At 39.1% G+C, this 26,029-nt stretch overlaps 1 protein-coding gene and 5 non-coding genes across 9 annotated transcripts in view; 2 read left to right on the forward strand and 4 right to left on the reverse strand.

Annotated features, from left to right (window-relative positions):
• Positions 1-3,505: 3,505 nt before the first annotated feature.
• The window catches only part of LOC115442286 (chloride channel protein 2), an 87,548-nt gene continuing 65,024 nt past the window's right edge, over positions 3,506-26,029 (reverse strand). For all 4 annotated transcript variants that reach the window (XM_030167292.2, XM_037439794.1, XM_037439796.1 and 1 more), the window contains 19 exons: positions 24,903-25,036; positions 24,345-24,501; positions 23,536-23,624; positions 22,230-22,351; positions 21,797-21,898; positions 20,976-21,078; positions 20,473-20,601; positions 18,636-18,798; positions 17,995-18,086; positions 17,494-17,632; positions 14,394-14,497; positions 13,658-13,843; positions 12,225-12,324; positions 11,496-11,646; positions 9,889-10,015; positions 9,172-9,288; positions 7,956-8,051; positions 7,087-7,173; positions 3,506-6,308 (listed from right to left, as the gene is read on the reverse strand). In XM_030167292.2, coding sequence (XP_030023152.1) covers positions 6,144-6,308; positions 7,087-7,173; positions 7,956-8,051; positions 9,172-9,288; positions 9,889-10,015; positions 11,496-11,646; positions 12,225-12,324; positions 13,658-13,843; positions 14,394-14,497; positions 17,494-17,632; positions 17,995-18,086; positions 18,636-18,798; positions 20,473-20,601; positions 20,976-21,078; positions 21,797-21,898; positions 22,230-22,351; positions 23,536-23,624; positions 24,345-24,501; positions 24,903-25,036 — 2,363 coding nt within the window. In that variant the 3' untranslated portion in view covers positions 3,506-6,143. The remainder of the gene's footprint in view (positions 6,309-7,086; positions 7,174-7,955; positions 8,052-9,171; positions 9,289-9,888; positions 10,016-11,495; positions 11,647-12,224; positions 12,325-13,657; positions 13,844-14,393; positions 14,498-17,493; positions 17,633-17,994; positions 18,087-18,635; positions 18,799-20,472; positions 20,602-20,975; positions 21,079-21,796; positions 21,899-22,229; positions 22,352-23,535; positions 23,625-24,344; positions 24,502-24,902; positions 25,037-26,029) is intronic.
• Positions 12,685-12,766, reverse strand: Trnas-gcu. Its single transcript has one exon. It is a non-coding gene; the product is annotated as a tRNA-Ser (tRNA).
• Positions 15,265-15,346, forward strand: Trnas-gcu. The gene has a single exon. It is a non-coding gene; the product is annotated as a tRNA-Ser (tRNA).
• Trnas-gcu lies at positions 15,752-15,833 on the forward strand. The gene has a single exon. It is a non-coding gene; the product is annotated as a tRNA-Ser (tRNA).
• On the reverse strand, positions 16,693-16,774 carry Trnas-gcu. The gene has a single exon. It is a non-coding gene; the product is annotated as a tRNA-Ser (tRNA).
• Positions 19,714-19,795, reverse strand: Trnas-gcu. Its single transcript has one exon. It is a non-coding gene; the product is annotated as a tRNA-Ser (tRNA).

Genomic DNA, 26,029 nt, shown 5'->3' on the forward strand with positions numbered 1-26,029 from the left:
TACTTGGAGTCTGTGTTTTTAAAGGCGAACTTTGTTTCACATCAAGATTATTTATCGATAGTTATCGAAGTATACACACACGCCTTTTATTCCCAAAGGGGGTTAAGGTTATAGCTTAAGGTCCATTTTCATACATTTTGTTTCACCTTTAATCTGGGTAACTAAACAAGTATTGACAAGTAAAGAATTTAAATTCACGTCTATTTAATATGACGAAAGTTTAAAGGCCGAAATATCCATGCATATTAATTATTTTTACGTTTTTCTTTCAACTGCGAGAACTAATCACTAACTAGACGTGAATTTAAATTCTTTACTTGTCAATACTTGTTTAGTTACCCAGATTAAAGGTGAAACAAAATGTATGAAAATGGACCTTAAGCTATAACCTTAATAGAGGCGCAACAGGTGCAACCACTTTTCGCCGTGTGTATGTATTCCGTCTCATGATGTAATAGGGAGCGGAGCCTATCACCAATTGAAGTGTATATCTGTATATAAAATAAAATATTTGAATGCTATATTAAAACTAAATTCTGATTGGTCCATTCCTACGACCGATCTGAGGAAAGCCATCAAAATCTCTTGTCAAAAAATCGTGTTTTACCGCATTCAAGGACTGGTGAGTATTTTGTAGGTAGGCAGAGAATTAAAACACAATACGACACAAAACATCGTTTACTAATAAAAGCAACAGATCACAACGCATCTAACTCTAACAGCGTAGTCTCACGCCAACGCGGCGAAGATTCACACAAATTTTAAACGATTTCATGATATAGGTGAAGTTATGGCCTAAAACATTTAAAGTACAAAATCAACACTCGCTTGCCACCAAGTTGCACAAATAACCCGCTCTTAATGCGGTACATCCAATGATGACCACGATCCTCAGTCATGAGGGACCGACTACAGAGAGATGGCCTAAAAAGTCCAGATCATGAAACTGGTTATTTTAAAGATGCCTGTTCGTGGCATCGTAAAGTTTTGATACGCGTTCTTTATCAATATTATAATAGGCAGACCGTTTTTGTCACTTATTTTTTGGGGCGTGCTAATTCTTGATAGTTGTGAGTTCATATTTTCTGTATCCCCCCCCCCCCTTCCCTCACTTTTTAATGGCAATTTTTTCGATATTCTCGAAATTTCCTTCGCCTCATAAAAAGCCCTGATAGAAGGTATGTTTGTAGGTTGATTTCTATTTTTAATTTTTATCCCCCAAATTTGCAATAATTATGACTTATTTGTATATTTATGTACGTATAGTAACAATAGGCCAAACTTCACTTAAATCATTTACAACACACATTAAATAACAATCACACAACTGAATTACAATAAATCACAGAATTTACGGATATTATGTCCAACGTTAGTTTCACATTTTTTGCTATTGGTTGGCTGGCACACTTCCATGTTCATAATACTGCAACTGACTTTTTTAATACGTACTTTTTTCAATGTATTTCGTAAGAAAAAAATATTTCTTTGTACTTTTGTGCATATATGTTCATTATTTTTTTTTGTTTTATTATATTCGCAAAAAACCTGAAAATTTATATACTTATCAAAATTGACAAGGTCAATTCTTTTCATTTATGGAAACCGATGATCAGTGACAACTGATTACGAACGGATCGAAACGTCTGCGGCCGAATACAAAATAGAACGAATTTTGAAACCCAATGCCTCTTTTAGACTATCTGCGAACAATTCCACGATTAACTTGGCGAATAATTCTTGCACGAATATGACTATGAACTAAGAGTGACGAATACACCCGAATAAGCCGTTTGTTCTTGTTCATGACTATTCGTTAGTATTCCGCAAGTATCGAAATCTCAATTATAATCGTTAACGCTAATAGACAATAGAAAAAAAATATGAGTAAATTGTAACGTTACGTCCATCGCTCGGATGTCATTCTCATACATAACGTTAGCGTTAACGATTTTAGTACAGCATCTTCGCTATAATATTGGGGTTAGGTAGAAGTCGTTGAATATACGGTATTTACAGGTTGATTATTTAAATCTTTTAGATCGGTATTCACAAACAATACTATGAGGACGCGCGACAGTGCGCCCGAACGTATAGTGCCTGTAAGTTGATAGTTTTCTTTGGCTTGGTTAAGCTTTGTTTATCTGACAACCAACCGACATACAAGACTTTCCCACCCTCACACCCACCACTACAGCTCCTGTAAGCCAGTATCAGCAGTGGCACGCATTTTATGACACCGAGCAGTGAAGCTCGGCGAGTCTCAGGGAACACTAATATGTCATTATCCCGCAACGAAACTAATCAAATAGAAAGATAGGAGTTGGAAACATAAATTGTCCACTTCCCTCCAGAGCAAATCGGGACACATAATAATGAACTAAGGAGGAGTTTTAGCCTCTAGGATAGCTTGATATAGTTGTATCTCAATATTAGCCAATCACAGCGCTCCTATGCATACCCACTGCGCGGGCTGTCATGCTGAAAGCACTGAGAAACAGACTTAATATCACAGCACTGGTGCGTACTTATCTAAGTAACGTTTGTGAATACCGCTCTTAATTTTTTTTGTTTATTTTTAAAGAGAAATAGTTTAATATTCTTCGTCTATATTTGGTATTAGTAAGTTGCAGCATTAACATATGGAGTAAAACGGAACGTACATTATAAAATAAACAAGCGAACAGGACGGACCGAGTCGCAATGATATGTGACGATACAACCATTTATTACGCGTTTATAAGGACGGAGGAGAACAAAAAAATACGGAAAAATATTAAAATGTACTTACAATTTGTAAAAAATAAGTTTGATATAGGAAATTAGGCTTTATTGTCCTATTAATAAGAAAAATTTAGTTTGAGGTATTCTCATGGTTTCATAATAATTTACTATACAGTCAACACTCGGTTATCCGGGTTTAAAATTATTCGAACACCTTACAAAAAATAGTCCGATAATCCAATTTCCTCTGTATTACTAAGTAAATAGAGTAGTAAATGAGAAAGTAAACCTTCGAAATAACCACTCATTTCTGTTGCATGCTAAACTCATATCCAGTGGTATACCGTGCAGTATTTGGGACAGCAATGTTCTCTAAATGAGTATAATTTGACGCAATATCTCTGGTAAGTGGTGTCCATAATATATATAAAATAAAGATAATTATTATATTTCTTGCATTTTAGAACAATTTGTCTTGTACTTTTGTTTTTTGTTTTGGATATAGCTATTTATTTTTTTATGAATCAGTTTTTCAAGTTCATTATTTTTACGTACTATTTGTTCTTCCTTCGCCCTTCACTTAATAATACTTTAAAAAGGTGACAGTCTATTAGTAAGATATCTAAAGGACATAATTTTTCGTAAATATATTTTTATACTTAAGATAGGCAAAAGCGTGCCTTGTAAGGCTTATTTGAAACAAAACATTGGACTTTAAGTCCAAATAAAAACGACTAGACTAGAGAAACAATAAATAAAATATGCAATAATTTTTTATACTTATTTTTTTCGATATCACAAATTCTTTAGCGTATTCATTTCTAATAATAAATAGGAATTATATCCCGTAAAAGTATTTACCAAACAAATTAGGACACATATACTTATTGATTTGGGGAACAATATGCCGACTAATTACCACAATTATTAAACCAGCAGTAATATTATTATACCCAGCCCTGCATTATATACTGTCCCACTGCTGGGCACGGACCTCTACTACTGAGAGGTTAGGCCTTAGTCCACCACACTGGTATAGTGCTGGCAGACTTCACACACCCTCAAAATTCCTATAGATAACTTCTCAGGTATGCAGGTTGAAATGTTTTCCTTCACCGTAAAGCGAACGATAATTGACAAAAAAACACAGGTAACTTTGAAAACTTACAGTTGTATTTGGGTTTTGAAACTGAACAGATCTGTCTAAGCAAACCGTTCCATTCCCAACTGGCCTATCGTGTATTAGTCCAGCATTATTAAAGTCCAAATTCTACAATAAATAGGGGGTATTTTCGACCCTAACAGCGAGTATATAGGAACCAAACTACATTAAAACACTAATAGACTGTCACCCTTATTCCATTTATGCACATAGCATATCCACAAATGGCACAAAAATTAGGGTCCGTTGCCGAAATATACAAGGCGAGACCCTTGGACATTTAAATACATCGCTTATAATCTAGAATAGTTTTGGAATGATTTTGAAAATCACAAGCCTTCGTGACAATAATTTGGCATCGGTGCAAAGCGTTACTACAATGTTTTTGAGCCTAGCAGTAGGATTATAGTCAAGTATCAAAAATATCTAAAATTTTGGTACTTATGTGTAGTAAAACTCTGCAGAATCGAAACTTCTAACAGCCGTTTTCAATAAACGATCCCAATCCTTAATCTTCAATCCGATTCCGAAAACCAATCAAAATAACTAATTTGTATGCATGTCAAAAATACTTTGTTCTAATTGGTCCATTTTTGAGATAGATCGAAAAAGCGATTACGATCGTTTATTGTAAACAGTAAGACATCATTTTACACAAGCAATGTACTCGGAGTATTACTGCTCGATGTAAAGTGTACTTGCAATATGTTCATTAAAAATTATGTTTTAAAAATATAGCCACATGATTGATTTTTGAATGTACCTTGATATACGCGGCTTTTTCAAATAAATATTTCCATATTGCAAGCACTATGATTATTAAATTATTTATAAATAGTAATCTCTTTTGAAAGCACCATATAAACAAAAAATATTCAAAATATATAACTAACAATAAATAAGTGTGACTTGTGCGTTTTATGACAATTTCTACTTAAAGCTACGCTATGCTATACAAAGCTATATTAATAAGATAAAAAAGTATTTAAAAATGCAAGATTGGTGACACAATGCGTATTTTCTATAGCCTTTGGTCTATTTAATTACCTAAAAACATAGTTTGACATGCACTTATCTGCATTTTCATAACCAGCTTTTGTATAGCATAGCATAGCTCTTAATATGCGATGTCTTTTGACACTTAAACGTTATACCTAAAACATGAGATGCCGTCTTTACTGGCGTTTTGAACTGCGTTTTGACACGCCCCCACATCTTTGGGTTTACGTATATTGACTAACAACGAATAAACTTAAAATATATACATCAAACGGCATCGCCGCGTATCGTATAGCTTAGCTAACGTCAGTGTGGTCCCACCTTTAATTAAGGCTTTATTGTTTTTAATTGAACCTTAATGCCTCGCGTTAAATATCATTATTATGCTAGATGATAATACTTGGTAGATGAACAGCTGGAACACTGAATATTTATTGCAGCTGTTTTGTTAGTTCAAGATGGGCAGGAACTTATAAGGGGCTATTTAAGTTATAAGTAAACGTTTTGTTTCACTTTTTAACCGACTTCAAAAAAAGGAGGTTATCAATTCGAAGTGTTTTTTTTTTTGCAAACTCTATTGTCTTTTCGTATTCTTTATTTTTTTAATTAATATTTATTAACAAAAAAATTATGAGCGTTAACCTTTTTGTAGTTTGTCATTAGAGAAAACAACGAAATGGATTATCAAATAAAAGATAATAATACTTAATACTTGAATAGCCTCTAATTGATTTTAATTTAATTACAATACATATTGTTCAAAAGGTAAATAGTTTTTTTTTACTACTTCTAGTAGTCTTAATTAGGAGTACCATCTACCATGTTACATATTCTACCTACAACTGACTTGCAGGTCACCACCACATTTGCAAGCCGTCAATTCAAGTCCTATACTTGATGGTAAATGCCACTGCGTAATACAATATAGTAGGACTTCCCTCATCATCCTTATATAGAAAGAGCTGGGTTTCAATAATCAAACATAATTTACCTCAAAAATAAACTTGAAATTATATAGATTTCATAATTAAATTTCTGTTACCATAGAAATCAACGGGGTGAATAGGAACACGAAGAGCAAATAAGCTGATGTTGTCTAACTAATTATCAATAAATATTTTTCTGTAGTTGCCAGTTTCGGTTCTTCGCATTTCTTGCCTTCATATATCATTCTCAGATAATATTGGCTATTGAGTCAAAATAACCTCAATTGAATTACCTCACAATTGAAAAACGAACCCTATTGCCCAGTGATAGGCTACTGTTTCTCGTTGGTGGTGAGTTTGGCGGTCTCGCTGTCGGACGGCGGCGCTGGCTCGGTGGCTTGCACCTTGATCATGGTGGGTAGCGGCGTGGTCGGGGGTTCGGGCCTGTTCGCCACCGTCAGGGCGCCGCTGTTCACGTCTTCGATAGCTTTGCGGAGCTGTGGTTCGGAAAATTGGATTTTAATGATGGGAAAGTTGAAAAATTATCTTTTTTTTTTAAATTAACATAAATTTGTTTGTTGGTGGTAGGATATATTCAATATCCGCCCGGATAGCGACCGTACACAAGGTGTTAAAACCCGCCATAGTGGCTCTCGTAAGTGTGTCGCGTTCTGTTGTATATCCGGTTCCTCAGGGCGGCATATTGTGTCGACTGTCGAAGGGCAATCATTGGTCGACAGATGACATTCTATTGGGCAATACTTCAATTTCAACACAACTTATGAAATCTAGCTAGATATTTTAACTTTGACTATTCCAAATACCAACACCTCAGTCTCCCCATGACAATGAAGGCAGCAGTCTTCGAAAATTCGACAGAAAATTATAATATAAAAAACGGCGATTTCGATGTCTAACATTCGCGTAAACATTAGAAATCATAATCAAATTTTTTTTTTAAAAAAATCTGGTGATTATGTTGTTTTTTTTTTCTTTAGTTTAGCATGTTTATTATAATGTTAAGTATTTTTTTCTTTTTTATCCACTGTCCTTTTTTGGGTCTCATTTTTGTGGAACCTTAATTGGATTGTGTACTACTTATTTTATCTTGTTTAAAGTTGCATTATAGATTAATTTCTTTCTTAAAAAAAATACCTTACATTTCATACTCAGTCGCTATGACTGTAAAGTACATGTCAGTTTATTTCTTAAAAAAAAAAAACATTTTATACTCAGTTCCTATGAGTGTAAGGTACAAGTTGGGTTAATACTGACCTCCTTAAGCGACACGACGCCGATGAGTCGCCCGATGGCGGTGACGTACGCTCTGCTCACCCCCAACGTCGAGAACAGCGAGTGGACCTGATCGACATTATGAGTGTTTATCAATAAACGTTATTTATTTATTTATTTATTTATTAGCACTGCCACATTGTACATATAATAACAGTTACACATAGTTACACTAGTTTTAAACAATAATTATAGTCACTGATATGTACAACAAGTACGGCGTACATAACATTCGCCACAGCACTCAGCGAGTAGCATATTTTTATGGGGCCTCAATACGGTACACATAATATTAATAATAATGAACAATTTTTTAAACTACAAATACAATATAAAAAAAAAATATACGTTATATGTAGATAAGCTCATAGGTCCCATGCCCAGCAGTGGACAGTATATATAACTGGGCTGGTATTATTATTATACTAGTTTTTGCTCATGGCTTCGCCCGCGTAATGGAGTTTTCAATGATTACGGGATCAGATCATATAATTGTCGCCGTAGTTAGTCCCACAATATTATTTGAGTGCCTCGACAAGGTAAAGACAATAAAGCCAAACCATAGAGTTCCGTAAGATTTACAATACACTGACTATTTATTAGGTACAGCACAAGACAAAAAAAAACTATGTAGGCTCTACCTTATGAGCCTCAGTTACACCCCGGGAGAGAATTATATGGACACAGCGGATACGCGGGGCGATGTGCGCCGGCGCAGCTCGTAGTGTCACGGGCGGGCGCGAGGGGCGTGTACTAGGGCGGCGGGCTATACACACAATAACACTACTGGCACACTGCATACTTCCAGCACTATTTCTCTGATATCTATTATTTTTGATATCAATACTGACCTTGAGTAGCGAGGTCCTCTCGACGAGCTGGAATGGCGCGGGGTCGATGTGGCAGATGTACAGGTTCTCGTCTTCGTACACCGAGTCCTCAGGGTGCTGGAGACAAATACCACAGTAAGAATATTACTTTATAGTCATTAAGGCACTTTATCAAGCCTTTTTTTTCGCGGGGAATAACGCGTTATCGCTTCAACCACTTGCTGAGTGGAATGGTTGTTGGTTTCACCGGTCTTACGGCCCAACGTCACCGCTCGGGAACTTTACCAAGCCTGAATACATGAAATACCATATCAGAACTCCCCACCTCTAAATTGGTTTTAGGAATAAGTTAACTATATTATCCTATGCTTAAAGAGCGGAACTAAGCTGCAACGATTAACTAGTTTATATTTTTCAAAACAAGGTAAAGTATGAAATATTATTTTTTTGTATTATAATGAATGATATTAGTGGGCTGCAATTTTTTATAAGATTTTGCCTCTCCTCTCCCAATAAAAGTGAACTTTAGTGGTAGGATATATTTAATATTCGCCCGCATAGTGACCATCGGTGATGTAACCACAAGGGGATAAAACCCGCCATAGTGGTCCAAAGTGTGTCGCGTTCCGGGACCAGCATCTGTATATCCGGTTCCAACAGTCCGGCATAATTATGTCGACTGTCGAGAGGTAATCGGTGGTCGTTATCCGGACAGATATAAAATATATCCTACCACCAGCGTTGGTCTCTCGATCAATCACAAACATCGACTTACGAGTCGAAATTTTTTGAGACATTTTAAGGGAGTTGACTATGAATAAAATACCTTGTACGGTAATTCTTATGGCATTTATTGCTTTCTAAAATAGTAGATTAAATTATCGATTACAAGCGGCGATAGCCTAGTTGGGGGTGGAACGGACTGCCGAGATGAATGTCCGCAGGTTCAAATCACAAAGGCACACACCCCTGACTTTTCAAAAAAATTATGTGTGTATTCTTTGTGAATTATCGCTTGCTTTAACGGTGAAAGAAAACATCGTGAGGAAATCTGCATACCTGAGAAATTCTCTATTAGGAATTTTCGAGGGTGTGTGAAGTCTACGAATCCGCACTAGGCCAGCGTGGTGGACTAAGGTCTAATCCCTCTCAGTAGTAGAGGAGGCCCGTGCCCAACAGTGGGACATTATATAATACAGGGCTGATATTATATTAAATAGTAGATAGTAATAGTGACCAGTTCTCGCTTCCTGGCGATCTGCAGCATGCGGTCGAAGTCGATCTCCTTGGCCATCTCGAGCTGCTCCCACGCCTTCTGGTCCTCGGGCGACATGTCGCACACACGCTCGCGGGGCTAGGCAGACATGTACAAATTTATTATAGCACGCTATCGTTATTCAAGCAGTGTATGATTTAACTAGTTTTGTCTAGATTATAAGGCATGTGTGATATGCAATGTTTGAATTGCTGCACTATTTTAGAAAGAATTGATAATTTATGGTGTACAAGGTGTTGCTCAGGGCTTGGCCCGCGTGAAGAGTCTTTCCCCTTTACAAAAGTTCCTAAAACACTGAAGCGTTTCATAGTCACTTGTACGATACTAGCGCCATCTATTTAAAAAATAGATAAAAATTTCATTATTTTTCATGGGACAAAATAAACGACAAAAAGGTTCCTATGTGTTAATTCAAGATCGGGTCTATCCGTGTTCGTTCTATTCAAATCTGTTAATCTTTTTCTGCGTTTTCTTTTAACAAACATCCAAAACATTTTAACAACCTTTCATATTTATAACATAAGTAAGAAAATAAATTTTATATTTAGTCTATGGTTTAATTTAATATATGTTACCTACAAGACTGATATACATATTTAATTTGACTATATGGATCAATTCATACTTTAACATTCAGTTTCACAATGTCATCGCACTTATAAAAATAACATTATTTACCAGTTGCACTTTCTTGTTGATAGAGGGACTGCGCGGCAGCCCCGAGCTGAGCTGGTCCGGGAGTCCTCCCTCCACGTCCTGCAGGAGGGAGGAACGCTTGAAGATAGCTTCGAATGCCGCCCGGATCCTGATGAAAGAATTGTTACACTAAAATTACTTTACATTGAAGCTGATGCTGGAGCTGTTGGTAAGCTAATTGTATTGGCCCGGCGTATCAAGCGTAGCGTATTTAATTAAAATGACTTCACGTTTTTTCTATGACTTTGGGCACCGATACTTGGTACCAAAAAGGGAATTTGACAAAACATGTTCTTTACTTTATTCAAATTTGTACATAATTATATAAATGTTAGTACGGAAATAATGATTAAAATCCGGTAAAAATCAAAAAGTCATAGGCCTTTGAATTTCGAAAGGGTAAGTGTCAAGAAACAAGAAAAGACGCGCAATACGCGCCCGTGACGTCACCGGGAATTACTGCGCGTGCAAAGAGTGAGATGGAGCGACATTCCCACTACGTACTCATTCTACCCATTGTAATAATTAAAATATGAATTACTAATTTCTTAACCAATATTGACGCATTTTTCACAAAACGACTTCTTATTTGTACTATACATATAGATCACTACATAGTATAAAACAAAGTCGCTTTCTCTGTCCCTATGTGTCCTTAAATCTTTAAAACTACGCAACGGATTTTGATGCGGTTTTTTTTAATAGATAGAGTGATTCAAGAGGAAGGTTTATATGTATAATAATAACATCCATTAAATAGTCAGCATTGCACCCGTGCGAATCTATACTATTATATAAAGCTGAAGAGTTTGTTTGTTTGTTTGAACGCGCTAATCTCAGGAACTACCGGTCCAAACTGAAAAATTCTTTTTGCGTTGGATAGCCCTATGTTCGTGGAGTGCTATAGGCTATATATCATTACGCTATACCCAATGGGAGCGGAGCAGTAATAGCTAATCTCAGGAACTACCGGTTCAAATTGAAAAATTCTTTTTATGTTAAATAGCCCTTTGGTCATGGAGTGCTATAGGCTATATATCATCACGCTATACCCAATGGGAGCGGAGCAGTGGTAGCTAATCTCAGGAACTACCGGTTCGAACTGAAAAAATATTTTTGTGTTGGATAGACCTTTGTTCCTGGAGTGCTATAGGCTATATATCATCACGCTATGACCAATAGGAGCGTAGAAGTAATGAAACATGTTGCAAAAACGGGGAAAATGTATTAATTAGTTTTTAGAGCTTCCGCTGCGTGCGCTGCGTAAACGGTTAAAGTAATTCAACAATAATGTATGACGGGATTGTTCCTCTTAAAAAGTTCTATAAAAATATATTATAAACCAAAGTCCCCCGCTGCATCCGTCTGCCTGAACGTGTTAAACTCAAAAACTACCCAACGTATTAAGATGACATTTGGTATGGAGACAGTTTGAGACCCTGGGAAGAACATAGGCTCCCAGGAAATTATACAGCGTGACTTTTATAACGGAAAACTTTAGCCCGAAAAACTTTATAACGCGGGCGGAGCCGCGGGCAAAAGCTAGTTAATAATAAAACAGCTACCGCATGCTGATGTATAACTCTCACCTGGTCTCAGCGCCGGTGACGGTGGTGTAGACGGAGGGCTGCGGCGTGGTGGGGGTGTGGGGCCCCGTGCCGGGGGACGCCAGCCCCCGCGTCAGCGTGAACGAGTTCGTCTTCTTCAGGATCGATTTGGGACGGAATAGTTGGCCGGGAGCTAGAATAATTTATTTAAATTTGTTTGTGATGTTGAAACATAATAGGTCTAATAATGAAAAAAAAAGTCAATAGAGAACTATGAAAAAATTATAACACGAGAAGAAAATCAACTATTAACATAAATAGTTGCAAATATACACGAAAAGAAATAGTAAAAATAATAATAAAATATTTTTTTTACCTCCTTGGTCCATATCAATATGGAGTTCGTACAAAATCGCAAAGAACTAACGTAAATGACGATCTAGTATGATTTACTTAAAAAAAAGTATTATCGATCTGTTTATTAAGTCCAAAGCTCTTTAGCCCTCCACCTATATACTCGTATAATGTTGTCCAAGCTTGCAAGTTGACTGACAGTTGCGACCATGAAGCCAAACTAATCTACCATAATAATGGCCATCATCATCAGCCGCAGAATGTCCACTGCTAAACATGGGCCTCCCCTAAAGATATCCAGATCGACCTATTGGAAGCGGTCCGCATCCAGCGACCTCTTGCGACTTTTATTAGATCATCTGTCCACCTCGTGGGTGGACGTCCGACGCTGCACTTGCCAATTCGTAATGGTCATACCTGGTAACAATCCGCCCTGGTCCTTGGTGGTGAGGGACGAGCCCCTGGTCATCCCAGATCCGGGAACTTGAAGACTTAGCATGTCCGGGGCTGGTGTCACCTGTCCGTGGAAGCCGTGATTGTTAGAGATGAGTAGTATAGAAAAAAAAAGATTGCCACATTTTTTTTGTCTTCTGGCACGCAACACATGTGAAGCTCTAGTTTATAATATTATACAAAGCTGAAGAGTTTGTTTGAACGCGTTAAACTTAGGAACTATCGGTTCTAATTGAAAAAATATTTTAGTGTTGCGATAGCCCATTAATCGAGGAAGGCTATTGGCTATATAACATCACGCTATGATCAATAGAAGCGAGCATCAATATTACACAAAAAATAACCTTTCATTCATATATCTTTTTTCAAACAACTAAACGGCTAAGGCCTGTAGAATTAAACGTAAAATATGACAAAAAGTCCTCGACGAGGATGGGATTCGAACCCACGCGTGCAGAGCACATTGGATTAGCAGTCCAACGCCTTAACCTCTCGGCCACCTCGTCATGTTAAAACTTATTCAAATAGCGAGTGTCATGAAATATTCTTTATTATTTTTTTATTATTAGATTATAGATAACTATGCTTCTACACACGACTTTTATACCTTAACACTTTATTATCTTAAAAGATATACATATATTTATTTGAATAATATACTCCAGTGTCACTCTGATACATTAAGTAGCTCTGAGTGTTAAGAAAGAGCAAGAAAAATTTTCATCATAAAAAAAAGGGAGTGAAATAGCGTCTTCAAACGTATTGGTTGGTTGGTACAAGATCTCATGAAGTACCCGATAATAACTCCAGAATAATAGAAAAATATATTTCTCTCCTTAAAAATGCATGATATCCTAGTTGGGAATGGAACAGTCTTCCGTTACGAATGTCTCTAGGTTCAAAACCCAAACACACCTTTGACTCATCGGGTTACGTTTGTATAGTTTTTTATCGCACTTTAACAGAGAGAAAAACGTCGTAAGGCAACCTACTTCATACTTCTCCATAAGAATTTCGAGGGTATGTGAAGTCTGCCAGCCTTGTAGTCTAAGATTTAAAAACCTCTTAGTTGAAGACGCTCGTGCTTAGCATTGGTCAGTATATAATACAGGGCTGGTACTATTATCTCAGAGGTCTCACCTCAACTGATTGCCTTGGTGACGTGGTTGTACTGCATACGCGGTACGACAGCACTCTGAGGTTCTGGGTTCGAATCCCGGGTCGGGCAAAGTGATATTTGGGTTTTTTAGCCCGGAGTCTGGAATTTGTGCCCAATATGACGATAGGCTTGCTTATCACATCTTGGGACGGAACACACTTGGCGAAAAGTGGGTGCCCTTGTTGCGCCTCTGCATACCCCTTCGGGAATAAATGAGTGATGTGTGTGTGTGTCTCACCTCAAACCTCGAAGGTCTTCGATCTCTCCTCCTGGCCTCTGCCTCGCGGTGCCACCTGGCGGCCACTGTGAGACGCCTCTCTCGACCCACTTGCTTCTCTATCACTCGCACCAGCTCCCATCGGTGTATGGACCCCAGCAGCACCATTGATGAAGGACTGTCTACTAGCGGGAAGCTCTTGATCGCCTGTTAATAAAATATACGAAAACAATAGGAGTCAGTGGTCTCAAGTAAGCAAATTTACATGGTCCAATTGACATCAATATGGGAGTATTCCTTGTCGACGAACACAAAGTATAGAGTAACAACATCATGAATATGAAGATAGGCTTCAAATTGTATATCTTAGGGTAGTTATACATTTGTTGAACATGTTTTCGCTCAGACGTTTGAAGATGTTTTCTTGTATCAGACTCTGCATTCAATACCGGAGGAAGCATTCGAATTAGATACTGGTATCTCCCGATTAAACGATTGCAGGGGCCTGGAGGAAAGTTTTGGGTGATATTTGGTTGGAAGAATAAACTTTAACCGGCCGAGTAACAAGATCTGGACCAAGCAGTCAACAGTTTACATTTGCATCCACAAGACAGATGTGACTGCAACTCCATTGAATTTGAAAGTCCTTTTCGCACTTCTGCTTCTAGAAATAAATAAACAAGTGGAGTATCCATTTTATTTGCACGTATTTCTTTACATGCTGCTGCTTGTAGAGAGAAATAGACATGGCTCTAACCTTGTTCTCTTTCAGTATGTCCTTGAGCTGCTGGAAGGTCATCCTGTTCCAGATGTATTTCACGTCGCGCACCATGAAGTCTTCCACGCAAATGTCGTACATACCTGGTAACAACAGACAATTGCAGAAAATGGTATTTTTACAGCACAAATAGGCAGCTATGGTTGTTAGTATGGTTGGTTGTTGTGGTTTGGATTTTTTATATGGCCACAATCCATAAACACCAAACAAACAGAAGTCTTAAGGGGGGAGTAATAGAAAATGCAGAGGGAGAGCATTTAGGTACAGGGCAACCGAAAATCTGTATGTTAGTACACATTTGATCCAGTGGGCGGGGCTTGAGCGGAGCGCGGGAGGCGACGGCCGTCTGATACCAATCTTAAGATCAACGCATACGCATCCCCGCGCACATATACAAGCGATCGGTCAAGTTGTTTATCGACAGTTATTGATTCGATTCTTTCCTAACCCAATTTCGGCTACGGCGGCTATTCTTAACGGAGATCAGCCAAGTACGCAGGATATATAGTGCACAAGTGTGTGTGCAATACACAGGTACACGCTGTTCCTTCACTTTCATAGTCCGATGAGACAGCAATCCGACATGACCGGAGAAAGATCAGGCGCAGGACCAACGGCTTTACGCGCCGACAATTAACCGCATGGGTAGACACCCAACGTAACCTCTTCGCCCAAGAGTTCTCAATCATACAAAACCCAAAAGCAACCTGCCGTTTCACATTAGTTTATCTTCGTCGTAAATCTATTTCTTTTAGCGTCACGATTTGTAATAAATTACGATAAACTTTACGAGTAAGCCATTGTTAAACATACGCAAAACTGGTAGTGTAAATTTACATGGTACACACATGACGAGGTGGCCGAGAGGTTAAGGCGTTGGACTGCTAATCCAATGTGCTCTGCACGCGTGGGTTCGAATCCCATCCTCGTCGGGATTTTTTTAAGTAGTTAGACCGATTGCTGAACAAATATTGATGGACACTACTAATTTAGTAATGGAATTCTGAAGCAGCAAGTTTTTTTACTCTTCTCTTGTTTATGTCATCTCTTTAAGATGGACAGAAATTAAAACCTGTCATAATGGCACAAGTGTGTTGCGTTCCGGGATCAGCCTGTGTATATTCAGTTCCAACAGGCCGGCATAATTGTGTCGACTTTCGAGGGGCAATCATCTCTCGTCAAATGACATTCTATTAAACCCCACTCCACATACTATCAGGTTCAGTAGAGTCACTGTGTCGCGCACGTATAAAAAATAACCATTTTGTCACAAAGGCCATTCATATGTATGCATAGATTAGAATGATGGGGTTTGTTATTTGGTTTACATCCGACATGACGAGGTGGCCGAGAGGTTAAGGCGTTGGACTGCTAATCCAATGTGCTCTGCACGCGTGGGTTCGAATCCCATCCTCGTCGGGGAGTTTTGTTATTGCAAATCGAATGGTTGAACAAAAAAAAAATGTTGAAGTAATATGTGTCAAAATGCCTAATATATACCAATAACCATATATGCTTATATGACTATATATGACTAATATGAAAGACAAGAAAGCAGCAAGGTTTTAACAAAATGTAGCATAGATATAGATTTTTATATCATTTTAAGTGATATGACTAGTCAATAGGCTTTGATAGGCCACAACTTAGGAGCGATATTTTAAATTAGGAGCGGGACTAATAAGACTAACTATCTGAAAATGAAATTCAGCACATTCAGTGTAAGTATTTTTTTTTTATATTTGTGCATGGCAAAGCGTCCCCACTGCTCTTGATGGTAAATCGAGTGGGATCGAATAGAATATCGACTGACGAGAAGTGAATACCCTTGACAGTCGACACAAATATGTCGGCCTGTTGGAAACGGATATACATAGGCTGATTCCGGAACGCAACACACTTACGTGGTCCACTATGGCGGGTTTTAACACCTTGTGTACAGTCGTTGATATCCAAGCGGATATAAAATATATACCACCAGAAAAACTTGCCTGAGGAAGTTTTTTTGTCACCACCCAAAACAAAAAACTTGCAATGTGTTTTTCGTTAAACAAAAAATAAAGTTACCTACGTATTTTGTTCGGGCGACGTTATACTTCAAGAAACTATAAATCCTGCGCTGACGATTACAATCATCATTCGAAAAATATCACAATTTATTAAGAACTTATTGAGCCAAAACCTTTGATTACAGTTGCCCGACCTACGTTTTTTAAATAGAGCCTCACAGAGCTCATATCTTAAAACCTTGCCACCGGAAATTAATACAAAAAGTCCTCGACGAGGATGGGATTCGAACCCACGCGTGCAGAGCACATTGGATTAGCAGTCCAACGCCTTAACCTCTCGGCCACCTCGTCATGTTAATGTGCAAAGGAAAATACACATGTATTGTAATAGGTTATAAAATATTTTTGTCATAAATATTCATAACAGTAATTCACTTCAGTTTTCTGTAAGACAATGGTATATGGTTTAAATTTGTATAGCAAACTACACAAGTACTGAGCACAGATGCTCAGTGATGGGGAAGGGTTGGCGTATGTACAAATTGAACGAAGTGTATAATAGCATGTCAGCCAATAGACAACGACCATCGACTGAGGAACCAATCACGTTGTACATCGATGCGTCACGCGTCAAACCGACCAATCACGAGTGTGCTCACGACTCGTGCCTCTATCCGTATGAGTTATGGTTTTGAAAATTATATGTGCAGTATAAATGAATCGCTTTACAATAAATATACAGAAAGCGATAGATCGGTTATTTTGTTTATAGCGAAATATCGAGAAATTCAAATAATCTTTCTCACCCCTATTCTTATTCATTAAGTAAAACGGTGGTTTAATGTCTTACACGCTTTTTAAAAATCGTATGATAAATTTCTTAGTTTGTACGTCTATGATGTAAAAAAGAACACAATTTACAAAAGGCGATCTTCTTTTGAGATGTCTATCCGGCAATGTCAGTCCCTCAATTGTACACTGATGTCTTGATAATTATACATTCAATGATATCCAACTTATTTCTGAACACAGCACAATAAACCGCCTCAGTATGGAAGTGATGTACTCACGGCTGGCTGATGACAGCAGGTCGGGGAGGTAGGGCAGCTTCTTGATGAGGATGATGCTGTCGAAGCAGGACGGCTGCAGCAGCGCCGCCGTGGCGTTGGCCGCCAGCACCGCTGCCATTATCGGCAACAGGTGTGTCACCTGCAAAATCATATTCATTTAGTCATTTTGATGTTTTTTGAGATCGATTGATAAAGTTATCATTACCCCATACACTTATGCCCAAGGAATATCTTGTTATAAAAGGAATATTTGATTTTGTTAAGACAACTCACTCGTTAAATAAATTTACAATCGGATGAACAATCGATATTTGGAAATCGATTACTAATTTATTAAATTCAATTGACAAAATTTGGCATTATATTACAATTTTAAAATTGTATTTATTCAATTACTAAGTCCACCGACTTCTTTTTATTGCAGTCTTAGACTTTAATGCACACATCTGTGTATAACTATTAAAATACTTTAAAAAATCATGAGTAGTCATTAAAGCTCACCTGTCCCGTCATCTCGCTGACGATGACGATGGTAGAGACGGTGTGTGTGACGGCGCCTGTGAACGCGGCCGCGCCCACCACCGCGTACCCGCCTGCGTACACAAACAATCACAGTTGTAACTAGCTTACTTAAATGAACTGCTCTAAACAACAAAGCAAACCATTTTTTTTTCTGTATCATGTACTGTAGTTTATCATTTTTTTTTCGCAGGGCAAAAACACGTTGTCGCTAGCATCACTTTGTGAGTGGAACGATTACTTTGGTTATCCGGTCTTACAGCCCAATGTCGACACCCGGAAATATAGCATCCGAGCGGGTATTGGACTGAGTCCCTAACCCCTGTATGCCCCTGAATAATAGGTGCGCTTGTTGCACTTCTGCTTACCTCTTTGGAAATACAGGCTTGACGTGTGTTTGTTTATTGTATATCAGACCTGCATTACCATTGTTAACAATTCATTATCTTTCAAATGGTTTTATTTCGTCACGAGTTAAAAGAATGCTTTCATAATTGTACACTAATGTGTACCCTTTGAGTTAGGTATAAATAATAGGGCCCGAAAAGTCGATTTCTAGCCCAAGCCGAAACCGAATTTTCGGACAGACTACTAAAAATATCTGTTATACAGGGTGTTCTCACCTGGCAGTATCTTCTGTATGTGGCCGCCGTAGGCCACGCCGAGCGGACAGAAGTAGTGCATGACCTCGCCGGTGAAGCGGCCGAGCGACGCGCCCATCTTGAACGCCGGCACGAAGATGCCCGCCGGCACCGGCAGCGTGCACGACACCATGCTCAGGAAGAACTGACGGCAAACTTACTGCTGTAGGTCTCATACGTGAGTCCGCCTGGGTACCACGGCAATGTCTATTTTTGCCGCCAAGCAGCAGAGTGATATGTGAGAGTCTGCCTTGGTAGGTACCACGGCAATGTCTATTTCTGCCGCCAAGCAGCAGAGTGATATGTGAGAGTCTGCCTTGGTAGGTACCACAGCAATGTCTATTTCTGCCGCCAAGCAGCAGAGTGATATGTGAGAGTCTGCCTTGGTAGGTACCACAACAATGTCTATTTCTGCCGCCAAGCAGTGTGTAGTCACTGTTGTGTTCCGGTTAGCACATTGTAGCCAGTATAACTGGACATAATGAGACTTAACATCTCACGTCTCAGGATGGTGAGCGCAGTGGAATACCGAACAATATTTTGTAGTTCAAGGTGTTGGATGGTGTTTCAACTGTTTATGGGCGGTCGTATCGCTTACTTTTAGGCAACGGCAAGCTAATCTCATCATTCTAAGCAATCAAAAAAAATAAAATGAAAAAAAAAAGCAAGTTGTAGAACCCGTTATAGGTATGGGCATACAAGCGCGTCAATGTTAATGTCAATACACAAGGCACACACCGCATACAAATTGTAAAACCGGATACCGGATCACCTTGCATATCCTTTTCAAGACCGGCATAATTGTGACAACTGGTGATGGGTAATCATCTCTCGTCAGTCGACCCTTTATTTGAACTCTATCCCACTTACCATCAGGTACAGCGAGTACATTCTGCTGTGGTATGAAACTAATAATAATAATGACGAGAAATGTGATCCCCCTTTATTTATCTTTTGGGATTATTTAATTTTTTTACTGCAAATGACATAGAATCATCAATATAACTTATGACCTTGTATTAGTGAGTGAAATATTTTACATTTCAAGCCAAAAAGTCCTCGACGAGGATGGGATTCGAACCCACGCGTGCAGAGCAAATTGGATTAGCAGTCCAACGCCTTAACCTCTCGGCCACCTCGTCATGTTAATGTCGAGTTAAAATTAACAACATATTGTTAATTATTTGCACAGGTGTTAAAACACGCATAAAACAAATACAATAATCGATTACATAGTATTTACATGCCTATATACTTTGGTTACGTAAATGTGTTATTTTTTTTCTGTGGGATTATAATGTGTAGTGTGTGTTTAGGAGAGCTATATACTTTACGAAAATATGTTTTTTTTTGTTGTGTGAGATTACAATATGTATAACACTTAACATCTACCTGTAGTGGGTGTTTAGGAAAGAATGTATGTGTTTATTGAGAAAGTTGTAAAATACACTCTATACCTTTCACTCAAGGTTGGTTACGGATGTAACATATTTCGCGTGGGGATGTTACAGTTAATGGGAATTTTGTACATTAGGCGAGCTGTTTGCTCGTTTTGACATTCATTTTTATAGAAACTCAAATCTAATAAAGATCGCAAGACAATTCCACAAATCTCAATAATTACTTTTGTATTTATTGTGGTCATTTAGACTGTGGACTATTCCTGATTTACCGTCTCCCCTCTTCCATAGGCCAAGAGTTGGCAATTACCCTCCCTTCCAAACCAAATATGTGTCAAAAGTGTGCAATTAACCTCCCCTTTCAGACCAAAAACCGGGTCTCGACTACACCCCTACCGTATAACAGCAAGTCGACTCACGACAGAGAAGAAGAATATGATGAGGCATCCGAAGTGGTCGACTTCAGGCGTCTGCCAGTGCGACACCACGGCGGCCTGCTCCGCGCTCAGCTCGTCCGACCACGTGAAGTTCGCGAACATCGACAGCACCTGCGCACGCGCATAACTTCACACCAATACATCTTCAGTCGTGTGACTTATAATTCACACACACACACACAACACCACGCATTTATGCCCGAAGAGGTAAACTTTATGACAAGGTAAGATTATCAATTCAAAGTACCAACACTTTAAGTTAAGATAAAATTTATGCTAAATTTATTGTTCAACTCTTCAACTTCATCATGGTCATCTACAACCAGTAGAGTCCCACTGCTGGGTATAGGCCTGAGTCCCACTTCTGCTTATAGACCTCTCTCGTAGCACCATTACGTCTCAAACCAATCGCATCCAGGTTCGACCCGAGATCCTAAATATCCACTCATCTTGGTTATGGTCAAGTCTTAATATCTGGTGCTTACCTGTTCAACGTTCCCAAGGTCAGCTGCCATGTACTTGCCGATGCCGGGCGGGAAGAGAATCGACATCACAGCCAGAGTCATGAAACCAGGGTAGATGAACCGGCTATAATACAACAACATCAATTTGAACTTAGTTTACTGGTAGAAGGTAGAATAGCACACATAAACTCCTGCATTTCATTCCCGAAAGGGTAGTCCGAGACGTAACAGATGCACCCACTTTTTGGGGTGTGTATTCCGTCCTATGATACTTCTCGAAGGGGTAAAGGTGTTTGTTTTCCGTCCCATTCTGTGATAGGGGGAGAGTCTATCGCAGTATTGGGTACAAATTCCAGACTGGGTGATACAGAGTAGAGAATCCTAATATTACTGCCCAATCCGAAAAGCGATCCTGAGACCTCAACATTATAGTCTTTCTGTAATACAATTACGCCTCTGAGGCAATCAAGGTTGAATAGAAGAATAAATCTTTTGTTTCCAACTGATCTATATTTCTATTTGATTAAATATAATGATAAAGTCGTGACATAATAACAATATCATTGTCATAGTCATACGGAACCATTATGTAGTTCTTAATAACTGCAACTTTACTTAGAGCTGACTTCATAGCTGTCAACTGTTTTGTTTGCAACGCGTATTTTAACCCGCAATAAAAACTGTAAGCCTACTATAGCTAACTTCAAATTGGTAAAGTGCAGATATATTATGGACTCCTTTACATGTGGAAGTCGGCCCTTATGCGTGATCCACATGCCAGCTGGAAATTAGAGTCTTTATTGCACAAGTGTGAAGTTTGTACGAGTGTAATGGGAACATACTTCTTCTGTAGGAAGTTGCTGAGCGTCTTTGTGTTCCTCATGAAGAGAACATATTGCCGATGTAGCCACACCCATAAAGCAGCTAATAGTCCACACACCACACTGGAACAGAGAGGGGAATTTTATTAGATTATTTTTATTTAAATCAAGCGTTATTACTCACTTACTAAGCTGGAATTTTAACTCATTTTTTTAATGTAGATTAGTAAATAAATAAGTCTGATGTTAACTGTTGCCCCGCTCTTTAAAACATCCATAATATCGGGATTATGGATGCGCTGCAAGGTTTACTGAAAATAATATGGGGAATCTTTAAACCTAAAAAATCTACCATCATATGAAATACAACAGCAAGCCTTCGCTTCAAATTTCTATGGTGGATTAATTTATGGCTTTTTCTTTGTCAAAACCGTAATTGATGTTTACAACCTACCCGAGCAGTACGAAAACCGCGAACTCTTGAGGATCGAATGGGAAGTCTTGCGGCAGGTTGGTGGGAAACAGCGGCTTGACGGTCGGCAACGCGCCGGACCATACAGACAGCAGGCGGAACATCTGGAATATGTGTTAATTGGATCATTTCACTAATAAACCATGTTAATAATAATATATAATAATTGTCCCGTTGTCTCAATCAAAAGCCTAGCAACCAGTCCAGCTAGATCCCATCCATAGACCCAGTATAATTCTCATCTTTTCTGCAATAGTCCCTGCACCTTGCAAGCGCTGTCTTTGGCTGTATTTCCTCCATAAGTACAGACAGAGAGAGTACTCGCAAGGTGTATAAACCCCACTTAGAGTAATGTATCTTAAAGGGGCCTCTACGTGTTGGATCCATGTCCCCACGCAAGCCTTCCAAAAGGACCGGCCTTTATGCCGTGATTTCCCGCAGGAAAGTTACAACATAATAATAATAATATCAGCCCCGTATTATATACTTGCCCACTGCTGAGCACGAGCCTCCTCTACTACTGAGAGGGATTAGGCCTTAGTCCACCACGCTGGCCTAGTGCGGGTTGGTAGACTTCACACACCCTCAAAATTCCTTTAGAGAACTTCTCAGGCAAGCAGGTTTCATCACGATGTTTTCCTTCACCGTTAAAGCAAGCGATATTTCACAAAGAATACACACATAACTAGAAAAGATAGAGGTGTGTGCCCTTGGGTTTAATCCTGCGGCCATTCGTCTCGGTAGTCCATACCACATCCAACTAGGCTATCGCTTCTGTAAATAAAGCATGGGACTTTTTGATTTTTCGAAGTTATATGTATATATTTTTGTATTTTCTCAGGCTTTAATTGTGAAAGAAAAAAACTCTTGGAAATCTACTTAAATAGGTATAATTCTATTCATAAATTTCCAAGCTAACTGAAGTCTGCCAGCCCTAGTCGGGCGTGGTGTACTAATTCTCTGAGTAGCAGAGGAGGCCCGTCGGTAGATGACAGGGATATTATTTTTAATATTACAAATGTGATAAATGAGAGAGTTTGAGAATGTTTGTTATAAGTAAACGCATAAATATCTGAACAGATTTGGATGAAACTTGGGAGATGAATAGACCATATCCTGGATCAAATCATAGGCTACTTTTATTCCCCGTATTATTGCAAATAGGAAATGTGGGATTTTTATAATTTTAATTAGATGGCGCTGGCACCTTACAGCTATGTTTTAGGGATTTTTGTAGCAAGAAAGGCTTTCTACGCGGGCAACACCTAGTGTAAATTTAAATACTCACAATAGCACTGCAGCACGCCGCAAAGAACCCTCGCCAATAGTTCCTTACTGCAAAGTATGTTGTCGTTACTTCTATAGAGAACAGCACGCCTGAAATTAAAACATAAAATTTAGTAGCCATCGCTTTGTCTATTTCTGTCGCCAAGCTGTTGCTTGTAGACGGTAATAGACATTGCACGCTTACTGTTGTATGCATGCTGTGTTCGATTCGATTTAGATATCTCATCTCATCAACCTACAACTGTCTACTGCTGAACATAGGCGTCCCCTAGAGCGCGCCACGTTGCTCGGTTCTCCGCTCTCCTCATCCAGCGTTATGACTTAGATATTGAACCCAGTGTATTGTTGGACATTAAGCCAAACTCTTCAGGGTGATAAACGCCGTAGAGTACCATGTGTCTTCAGCCATTGGAACTCCACTGCTGAACACAGACTTTCCCCAAAGATTTCCAGACCAACCTGTTAGAAGCAACCTCCTCAAAGTCCTAACAACCTGTTAGTACTTTAATGACGTGTGCCTGGTATTGATAAGTGTGTGTGTGCGTGCGTGTGTGTGTGTGTGTGTGTGTGTGTGTGTGTGTGTGTGTGTGTGTGTGTGTGTGTGTGTGTGTGTGTGTGTGTGTGTGTGTGTGTGTGTGTGTGCGTGCGCGTGTGTGTGCGCGCGTGTAAGTGCGCGTGTGTGTGTGCGCGTGCGTGCGTGTGTGTGTGTTTTATTTTCTTTGTTTCCTTTTTTTTGTTGTCTTTATGTGTGTGTAGAGAAATAAACGGTTTAAATGGTAAATGGTTTAAACGAGGTTTTTTATAACCGACCTCCAACAGGCGCGGCGAAGCACGAGGCGACTCCCACGGCGCAGGCGGCGGCGAGCATCTCGCTCGTGCGGGACTCGTTGCTGTAGATGCCCTGGAACGTCGTCACCAGCTTGGACAGCAGCGTCGCCACCATCGACGCGATGTGCACCGACGGACCCTGGATATAGAATGAAACTCTTGATTTTTCAAGGGAAATATGGTACCTAATACAAAGGACTCATATATGTACTACCTGATGGCGTAGTTGTATTACCGTACGACTGTAGTGCTGAGGTCTCAGGTTCGGTCCCCGGGTCGGGCAAAGTGATATTGGGTTGTTCTATTCAGTATCAGCCCCGAGTCTGAAATTTGTCCACGGTAAGGCGATAGACTCGCCTTCTATAACATCATGCGACGGAGTATGCATGATGACAAAGTGGATGCAGTTGCTCCTCTGCCTATCCCTTCGTGGATAAAAGACATGAGTGTGTGTCATATATATATATACGTCCTAGTTAGTTCGAAACCCCAGTAACGCTGTCATATAAAATGGTCTATTGATTTGATCAAAACCCTTACCTCTTTACCAAGCGGAAGACCAGACCCCAACGTGGCCGTGAGACCGATCAGCTTGGATATCAACGCTCGGAACGTCAAGTATTCCTTCAGGTGAACTCCTCGGAGTATGGTCTTCATTTCAGGTATACCCGAGCCTGGAGAGCGGGAATAGTAAAAGTTATTTGAAGAGCTTGTTATTGTAATTTTATCATAATAAGTGAGGGTCGCCGGAGTCCGATGGATGAGGGCGGCCCAGAACCGGTCCCTGTGGCGCTCAATGGGGGAGGCCTATGGCTAGCAGTGGACGATTCAAGGGCTGAAATGATTTCATCATAATCATTATCGGCCTGTTGCAATCGACTGCTAGACATAGTCCTTTAGCGGCGTACAGTTAGTAGCCGCTGTGGAGGAACAGATGGTTGCGTTCTATGGAAGGGGAAGATTTCCTTTCAGGCAGATGTTGCACCTGACCGACCGCGGCCTCTACTTTTAACTCTATATAGGTCTTAGTGAACCTTCTTGATATTTCTGTTTAAAAGCAATTATCAGCGGCTTATGATCGGTATATATTGTAGAATATTTCCCAAGGTACACCGGTTTGCTGCTTTACGCATCCAGTCCCTCTGGTCAGATAGCAGGACTACTTACACAAGAGGGCCGGTAGCGACTGGAGGTAATTTTTTAATTAAGGCGAAATTTAATATGACGAAATTTTAAAGGCAGAAATATCCATGATTATTAATTATTTTTACGTTTTTCTTTCAAAAGCGAGAACTAATCACTAACTAGACGTGAATTTAAATTCTTTACTTGCCAATACTTGTTTAGTTACCCAGATTAAAGGTGAAACAAAATGTATGAAAATGGACCTTGAGGTATCGCCTTAAGTATAAAAGATTATAATCAACCTTGAACACTTTTGAAATGAGCTACACTAGAGTTTCTTGTTTGTTCTTCTCTGATAACAATTGCCGAATTGGTATTAGAAAAAAAATATCCAATCCAAATAATATTTTATGGATTTAAAATAATTTAATATCATTTTCCTTCATGCAGTTCACAAAACATACTGATGGTAAATGCTATGTAATTCTATAAGTACAAAGTACCTACTGCAGACTATTTGGCTGCGCATAACTCCATACAAC

Source organism: Manduca sexta, chromosome 3 (assembly GCF_014839805.1).
Source record: "Manduca sexta isolate Smith_Timp_Sample1 chromosome 3, JHU_Msex_v1.0, whole genome shotgun sequence".
In the NCBI taxonomy this organism is placed as follows: Eukaryota; Metazoa; Arthropoda; class Insecta; order Lepidoptera; family Sphingidae; genus Manduca; species Manduca sexta.